The sequence below is a fragment of the Aegilops tauschii genome, chromosome 7 (genome assembly GCF_002575655.3).
Source record: "Aegilops tauschii subsp. strangulata cultivar AL8/78 chromosome 7, Aet v6.0, whole genome shotgun sequence".
Lineage (NCBI taxonomy): Eukaryota > Viridiplantae > Streptophyta > Magnoliopsida > Poales > Poaceae > Aegilops > Aegilops tauschii.
The window spans coordinates 60,371,184-60,380,263 of NC_053041.3; the positions used below are offsets into that span (position 1 = coordinate 60,371,184).

Genomic DNA, 9,080 nt, shown 5'->3' on the forward strand with positions numbered 1-9,080 from the left:
CACCCACCTTCTCCATTGCTTAAAAAGAAAAAAGAAAACTTCTTTCCTTCTTACCTCCTCTTCAAGTAAGCTCCCGAACTGGGCCTTCGTCCAGAACCCGCAATCCACGGGCCCTTCACATACTAACCCCGAGCCCGAGCACTGCACCGCTTTCTCTTTCCGCTTGCTTCGCGTCGCGGAGCCGCGGAGGAAGGAAGACCCACGGGCGCGGCGCGACTCCTGCCGCTGCCGGCACCGGCGAGCATCGGCGGCGGCTGCTGCGTCGGAGGTCAGTCCCGTCCCGCTCGTGCCCTCCCCCCGCTCCTCGCTCGCGCTCGCTAACATCTCACCATGTCGCTCGACGCTCGGGCGCGCACAGGCAGGCAGGCAGGCAGCCGCGGATGCACCCATTCCGTCCTCCGCTCCGGCGACGTTGAAGAGGTCGACGGCGCGCGCTTCGCTCACCACCCGCTTCTCCTCCGCCGCCCCGCCCGCGTGGGTAAGCGCACCATCTCTCCTACCCCTCTCGCCTCCTACCTCGGCCGCGCCGCGCGTGCGCCCACCAACCGGAGCGCGGCTGGCTGATGGATGGTCGATTTTGGGTCCGTTTTCCATGGATTTCGGTTCGGTTAGATCATTCTATGCTTCGTAGTACATATTTTATGAGCGATTGCTGCTGGATATGGTCCTGTAATGATCCCGTCTCTGTCTGTCTCGCTGTATCGGCGTGTGCCTGCCTCTTGTGGTTGTTCTGCTGCAGTGCTGCTTCAGTTCCAGGCCTCCGTGCTGTCTCCAGTGTCCGCGGTAGCGTGTTAAGGTTCTGGGTCAACTCTGTCGAGTCCTTGGGGTTTGCTGTCCTGCTGTTGTGTGCCCTGTATGTCTGCTCAGTCTGAATTAAGTTAAGTTCATCTGCTCGTTTGGTATGTGTGTCACTCTGGTTTCCCCACGCCTGAACATGACTGCATTTTGCTGAACTGGAACGTGTGGTCATCCAGGACATTGTCTACCAGCAGCGACCAACAACTGTGTGTGTGCAATAATCCAAGCTTGCTTTTGTGGACAATGCGTTGATTGTGGAGGCCTTTGGTCCCCAGTTTGCGGACAATTTCTGCTTCCTCCCTGCGGATGGCACCCGCGGCTAGCTTGTACACCTGCCGCATTTTTTCCTCAAAAAAAAGTTCTAAAACCTGCCTGATGAAATGCCTGAATCTGTGCTCTGTTGATTATTTGCCTAACTGTTTTATCTAGTTGTTTTCATCTACTGCTGCTGTTTGTTTGAATGCTCCTTTGATGCTATATGCCAGAGAGAAGATGATGGGCGCAGCGAGGAAGATGGCGACGCTGGTCGTCTTTGGCCTGCTTATCACCACTGTCTCTGCAGGAAGAGTGAGTATGCTCTCCTCTCCAACATCCGCTGAGCATCTGGGACGCTCCTCACTTGCCTCGGTCACCACTTCCTCAAGCAGACCAACAGAATCTACAGTTCGTATTGGTACGTCTTTCGTTTCCACCAACCTTTCTGCATATGCTTAAGACATTCCATACTTTTGTACAAGCTAGGAGATTATCACAGGAGTGTCATCTCGCTGTGACCAACGAGTAGTGCCCTGCACACCCACTGACACCCAGTATGAGCTCACTTTTCCTAACTAAACTACAGCCCCCAACTACGGCTAATTTTCATTGCGCCTAGTCAGTCATGATCTGAGTAATCCGCCAGCGCTCTCGGGCTTCTGAAAGTTTTAATTGAGTTGGAATAGAACGTGCACACATGTATACACTTGGCAGGATAACATGTACTCCCTCCATCCCAAAATAAGTGTCTCAACTTTATACTAACTTTAGTATAAAGTTGTACTAAGTTTGAGACACTTATTTTGGGATGGAGGGAGTATAATAGTTGCACTCAACTCTATGCATATCTAACTTCAAAACAATTGTAATGAAGACTGCACACAACTGAGGTGTGATCCTACATTGGTGCATCACAGATTATCATTCCTCCTGTTTGATATTTACAGCTACCTGTGGATGGAAATTTCTGAATTGTTGTGAACTTGTGATATTTGGGAACTCCACTAGGACCTGAGTTTCTCATGTTAGTTTGCATTGCAGCAAGTGTGGGAATGTTAGTTGTACATTCCTGGCAATGCTTGTGATGGGCGTTTAAGATTAGATCGATTTTCTCAAGAATTTTTTTGTTACATGGCATTCTATTTGTACAGCATTGGTCTAGTTCATACGGCGGCCATATTGCACATGGATGCATGTGTTTGTTGCCTTGCGTGTCTTCTGAAATCAGTTGTAGTTCATTGCTGAGTAGATTCTTCTTCACCATACTGAATTACTAATTCTGTCAAGTTATAGGCTGTGTTGGTTCCTCAACAGATTCCTCTCGTATTTCATCTACTTGTACTAGTTTTATTTTCCTAACAACATCCTAGTACCGCAGAGCGAACGCCTGAACTGCTTTATCTCCACAATCAAGTACTAGTTTTTTTTTTATATTCAGTTGCTTCAAGAAGTCTGTTCAGACTCTTAGCTAGACCTGCCAACATTAATTCTCGTCCCTTTGATGCTGTTTACAAGTGTGGATGCAAATCTTGTCACTGATTGAAATTTGCTTGCAGATTCTGTGATTGGCTGCACTCCAAAGGAAGTGGCGAGAGAATTGGTAATCAATTGCCGTGAGCCTGTCAATGCTCCAATGCCAATTGAGGCTTGCTGCGCGGTTGCTGTCGGCACTGTTGGAAGGCCCTCCTGCTACTGCTTGGTCAAGGAGGAGGCTGCCTTCGGGATGTCGCCGCTTTTCAACATCAGCAACATGGCGCAGCTGCTGGCCAGATGTGGCGCGTCAATCTACTTAAACAAGGCCCTCGACAACCCATGCGATCGGTCATACGATGAGAAGGAAACAGCTGAGTGCACATCGCCTCAGATGACACCCAAGACAGACAGTTGCAAGACCGCCAAGGTGTCAGGTTATGTTGCCTGGATACTGGCCGCTGTGTTCGCTGGGTTCTTGGCTTGGATGGTATGTTGCCAACCAGCACCGGCAGCACAAGTTGTGTACATGCCAGAGATTCAGTTGGTGAGGCCTAGAGGAAACCGTGATGAAGACCAGGGACCGAGAGCATCTGATGCAGGGGCTGGAACTAGTGGCAGTGATTCATCTGATACAGACTCTGAAGATGGTGAAGATGCTGTTTCGCATACAAGTCAGGACCTCATCCTGGAAGGGAAGAGGAACCGCAACGCGAACCCGAGGTTCGTTGGAGGTCCATGGGTTAAGAAGTGAATGATGAAGGCGAAGTATGCTACTTGAAATATGCTGATGGCTTGCTGTTGAGGGAGAAAATCTTGTCTTGGTACTGATTGTATGATCGATTTTGGAGCAACTATGACACAACCGCACTAGCTGTGGTTCTAGGGATACCAGCGATACCATTTTGCTATATACACATGGTCTTAGAATATTGCTGTAGCGTAAGATTCCTCCCTTGTTGAGATAACACAGCGCTTATGCGTCATACTGTATTGCATTCAGGTGGGGATTTTGATTCTCAGTGGCTCACGCGCTGGATGAGCTGGGATGTACTATTTTTTTCCTTTTTAAGAACAGGGTTCGTGTGAGGCATGAACAGGCAAGAGCGGTAACATTGACAGTACACGTAAAATCAACTCGATCCATATTGAAATATCCTTGCTATTCGCAACTCTTATCTTCCTTCCTATTCGCCAGGTTGATCAAAACGTCAGTCCTTTTTGTTGCCATCAGAATCTGCAAGAAACGTAGTACAGTGCATCAGGATAATGTTATAACTTCGCAACTATGATTAGCACACAGAATTCCATCAGCTGAGGATTTTGTTAGAGTACAACTTGTAATAGGATTAAGACTTCTACTCGGATTGTAATAAGGCTAGGTCAGATGTAGCTTGGCTCTTATATATACTTCTTGTACCGGCATAATATTGTATCAACAATTATTCAATACAATTCTACATGGTATCAGACTTATGATCCTAGGGTATGGCTAACCCGCCGGCCCCGCCGCCGCCGCCGCCCGGCTACTCCGAGCGGCACGCCGCCATCGTCGCCGCCAAGGTCGCCGCGGCCTCCTCCACCTCTACCTTTACTCTAGCTCTACCTCCACCAACAGCACCTCCTCAACCATCCGGCTGGCGTCCAAGTCCAAACTACCGGGGCAAAAATCCTAGGCCGCCTTAGTTCCGCACGACGCCCGCTCCTGCTCCGCCTAGCTCCACCAACTGTGCCACCACCGCCTCCGGCTTCATCAACTCCACCACCGCCGCCGCCCGGATGGCGCCCATCTCCTGATCCATGGACAGGGCTAGTCCAGGCGTGGCCTATGCCCTGGTCCGCCCCTACGCCATATGGTGCCCCGCCTGCATATACCGGTGGCTGGCAGCCTGGTGCTCGCCCACACCGGCGCGTCCATCCTCGCGCCCCGATAGCCGACGGCCGCGTACCACGCTGCTCCCTCGTACGCGCCATCGATCTACAACACCAGTCCTTATGCATCATATGGCGCCCCATCGTCCCCCTACATGCAGCAGTACAATGATGGTGTCTCTCTTTACGCTGATGCGGGCCCTACCGCCGACGCCACCACACCCGCAAGCGCCCATGACTACACCGGCCTCTACTTCGACTCCGAGCTGCGACCAAGCTGTTTTTCTACAAGCCATGAACAACTTTGCTACACAAGGAAACTCAGGTATGAATTGGATTTTCGATTCTGGTGCTTCTCGTCATATGTCTGCATCGAGTAATTTGCTTTCTTCTTGCACACCTTCGTCTTTTCCCTCTATTACTCTCGGTGATGGATCTTCTATTTCTATTTACTGTGTCGGTCAGGCTCAAATCCAATCCCCAACTAAGCCTTTGCTTCTTCGTGATGTTCTTGTAGCTCCTACTCTTATTAAAAATCTGATTTCTGTTCGCCAAATCACCACTGATAATCTTGTTTCTGTTGAGTTTGACCTCTTTGGTTTGTCTGTGAAAGACTACCGGACCAAGGCCGAGATCGCTCGATTCAATAGCTCCGGTGATTTATATTCTCTCCATGGTGTTCCGGCCGCTGCTCCTCCAACATCTATGGCGGCCTCTGTTGATCTGTGGCACCAACGTCTCTGCCATCCCAATAAAAATGTGTTGTCCATACTTCTTAGTGAATTTTCAATACCTCGTCATAGGGACACTCATAATTCTTCTATGTGTCAGTCATGTCAATTGGGCAAACATGTTCGCCTTCCCTTTAGTTCCTCTCAATCCTCAAATACTTTTCCTTTTGAATTACTTCATTGTGATCTCTGGACATCACCAATAGAAAGTGTATCCGGTTTTAAGTATTATCTCGTGATTCTTGATGATTTTACTCATTATGTTTGGACTTTTCCTTTACGCAACAAATCCGACGTTCATAATATATTCCTTAACTTTCAGCGCTATGTCTCGGTCCACTTTTTCCTCCCTATAAGATTCATACAATGTGATAATGGTCGTGAATTTGACAACTTTAAAAATCAAAATTTCTTTTTACAATATGGAATTCTCTTGCGTTTCTCCTGTCCTTATACCTCCCCTCAAAATGGCAAAGCCGAGCGTTCTCTTCGTACTCTTAATGACATCATTCACACTTTGCTTGTTCACTCTTCTCCGCCTCCGATGTTCTGGGCTGAGGCCCTCCACATGGACACATATTTACTCAATATTCGTCCATCTAAAGTTAACCCACAAACTACTCCTTACTTCTCTTTATTTCTCTCTCATCCAAATTACTCTGACATTTGCGTCTTCAGTTGTCTTTGTTTCCCAAACTCCTACTTCTGCTCAGTTCGATGATATCTTTACTAAAGGCCTGGCGACTAATCCGTTTCAAGACATTCGTTTCAGTCTCAACGTCGTCGAGCCTACCGTTGACACTGCGGGGGATGTTAGAATACAACTTGTAATAGGATTAAGACTCCTACTCAGATTGTAATAAGGCTAGGTCAGGTGCGGCTTGGCTCTTATATATACTTCTTGTACCGGCACAATATTGTATCAACAATTATTCAATACAAATCTACAGATTTGAAGAAAGTTCTGGGTTTTGGGATGTGTAGAGTGCCTGGCACAGAGAGCATTCTCGAGTTTGACGAGTGGAAGAAGGTTGAGACGAAGGGCAAACCTCTCACTCAAGTATGGTTACGTTTCTCGGGGGCGCCTTCGAAGCCTTTGAATGATGTGAGGGTCGTGGCTAGCTTGGGCAATCTTGTTGGAAAGACCGAGCGGGTGGACATGCCGTTTACCCGTGCCAACGGGGTGGCGAGGATGCTTGTGAGCACTACAAAAAAAATACACTTCCGTGATGATACGTGTTTGTCACAGTAGGTCACGTTTTCTGTCATGCATGTACATCCATGACAAATTTATGACATAATCAAGATAGTCATACCTGTGCTGTCGTAGAAGTGTTCCATGACATTACCAAAATTATCATCACGGAAGTGTCCACTTCCATGACGATAAATCACGCGTCACAGAAGTGCTTTCGTCAAGGGTGACCGACACGTGGCATCCACTGTAATGGAACACCGTTAAGCTATCGGGTCCGGTTTTGGATCCGATAACCCGTTAACAGCCCGGACCAATGGGGATTTTCCACGTGTAAAATCATCATTGGCCGGAGGAAACACGTGTTGCCTCACCGTTGGGACAGATGTCATCCACTCATTGGACAGGAGGCGCCTATGATAGGTCGACACGTGGCACGGCCCAACAGTGTCCCATTCCGGTGAAAAAGGCCGGCCCAGTAAAAAATAGCAGGCCGTCCCATATAAGGCCTACTTGTGTCAGGTCCATTTAAGCCCACGGCTCATACGAGATGTGCCAATTCGGCCCGTCAACGGCCCGTTAAAGATTTGACACCATTGCAGCCCATCGTCAGTTCGAGCCCGTTAACAGCCCGCTATATATTTGGGCTCATATCGGCCCGATGAGATTTCGGCCTATTAACGACCCATTTAGTGGATTTGCCAATTTTCATGATGTACATCTTTCGGCCTTTTAACGACCCATTTAAACATTAGGCTAATTTCCGGCCCGGTGTGTCTTTTAGCCTGTTGATGGCCCATAAATCAGTTGGGCCATTTGTAGTCGGACCTCAGTTTTGGCCTTTTAGCGACCCATTTAAGTGTTGGGCCAATTTCCGGCCCGGTGTGTCTTTCAGCCTTGTGACGGCCCATATATCTGTTGGGCCATTTGTAGTCGGACCTGAGTTTTGGCCTTTTAGCGACCCATTTAAATGTTGGGCCAATTCCCGGTCCTGTGTGCCTTTCAACCTGTTAACGGACCATAAATGAGTTGGGCCATTTGTAGTCGTACTTGAGTTTTGGCCTTTTAACGGCCCATGCCCTTCATGGTCCAATACCAGCCCGGTTTCTCTTTCGGCCTGCTAAAGGCCCACAACACAGTTGGGCCATTTACAATATGACCTGACTTTCGGCCTCTTAGCGGCCCATGCTCTTCATGATCCAGTACAAGCCCGCTGTCTGTTTCGGCCTGCTAAAGGCCCACAGTATAGTTGGGCCATATGTAGTCCGAACTTAGTAACGGCCTGTTAACGGCCCGTGAAATCAATTGGGCCCACCTGTTGCCCACTTTGATGTCAGCCTGTTAACGACCCGGGAGTTAAGAGGGCCGACCATTAACTTTCGGCCTGGCAACGACCCATTAACTTAATGGGCCCACTAAAGTTCGTACATGTCTTTACGCCAAATCAGATAATTTGAGCCCATTACGACGAGCAATTATGCACAGGACCAAAACCGATCAAGCAAAGGTACGGCATACAGGGAAAATGTTGCACATCCAACATATATTACAGGAAATTACATCCTCTGGGCAATCAAAGATTGATGCCAGTGCAAATAAATGAACATAACCTAACGATCTATAACGTCACAATCTACAACCTCAGCACGGATGACGCCCATAAGCATGTGGGCAAGTTCTTGCTGCTTTGCTACACTGTCTCTGAAAACATTGATCAGTTGTTTTGTCGCATGACTCTACACCTCTGATTCCTCCACCATTTCCATCATTCCTTCAGCCATTAATTGGTTCACAAACATATTTTTTTTCTGTTGCATTCGAGACAGAGGATACTGAACAGATTCAGATGGCGATTTTGGCAGGCTTGTATTATTGATAGTGGAGAGTGTCTCGACCACTGCATCATAACATAAATTAGGAGGGGAACCAAACAGATTAATCATGAGTTATTGTTATATTACCTGGCCTAGATTTATTGGAAAGAAACAATGGGGTTGCCATGCTGTTTTCAGAGTTTGTCTTCTTATCTTCAGCAGCCTGCACCAAATTAAGACACTAGCATTGCTATCATTGGCCAAGTCAGATAATAGGAAAGCAACATTGGCACAACGAACGTTTGGGCAACTAACCAACACCAAATTAACACAATATGACACAGCTATCATCAGCCAGGTAAGGTAATACGAAAGCAACATTGACACAATGAATGAATGGGCAACCAGAGCAGCACTACAATTCAGTAATGTGCATGATATGAGATAGTACACTCATGCAGCTCAGTATGCAAAACTACCAGGCAGTTTTCTTTACAAAAATCAACATTGGCGCCTTTAACATTTCGCTACAACTAATTTTAGATCAGACAAAGGTTGGATTCATGCCGATTAACAAAATACATGTTGATGTAAAAATATAGTGATATACAACAGGTACTTACATCAGCATTGGAGCACAGAGAATTCTCGCAAGATATTTTCCTCGAATACAATGCCAATGAAGGAAATCTTCTATTATTTAACCTTATTTTCTAAAAGAGAGATGGGTAAAAAACATGTAGAAAATATGATCAGAATACTATAAAATTTCATGATGCGAGGATACGCACACGCTTCTTAGAAAGGAGTTGACATACTTTTGCTGGACTGGAGCGGACTAGTTCTTTGGCCACTGGAATCTGCTTATTATCAGTGGGAGTTGGGTTTCTCTGTGCTGGAGCAGTATCTATGAAAAATGGAGTTGGTTTATTATCTCCTGGCGTT

The 9,080-nt window shown here is 47.3% G+C and overlaps 1 protein-coding gene across 2 annotated transcripts; it reads left to right on the plus strand.

The window, feature by feature from the left end:
* The first annotated feature begins 102 nt into the window (after positions 1 to 102).
* On the plus strand, positions 103 to 3,620 carry LOC109755538 (uncharacterized). 2 transcript variants are annotated; one of them, XM_020314433.4, is made up of 4 exons: positions 103 to 268; positions 359 to 478; positions 1,284 to 1,471; positions 2,610 to 3,620. In XM_020314433.4, the coding sequence occupies exons 3-4, from the start codon at positions 1,291 to 1,293 to the stop codon at positions 3,275 to 3,277; spliced, it is 849 nt and encodes a 282-aa protein (XP_020170022.1). In that variant the 5' UTR covers positions 103 to 268; positions 359 to 478; positions 1,284 to 1,290; the 3' UTR covers positions 3,278 to 3,620. The 2 variants fall into 2 exon arrangements, with proteins under 2 accessions (XP_020170022.1, XP_040250349.1); XM_040394415.3 differs by having other exon boundaries at positions 363 to 478.
* The last annotated feature ends 5,460 nt before the right edge of the window (positions 3,621 to 9,080 follow it).

Bases quoted from the DNA above. Each gene is read 5' to 3' on its own strand.
- LOC109755538 (XM_020314433.4), top strand. From the start codon at position 1,291: ATGATGGGCGCAGCGAGGAAGATGGCGACGCTGGTCGTCTTTGGCCTG. The intron at 1,472-2,609 runs GTACGTCTTTCG...ATTTGCTTGCAG, and splicing joins AGAATCTACAGTTCGTATTG to ATTCTGTGATTGGCTGCACT.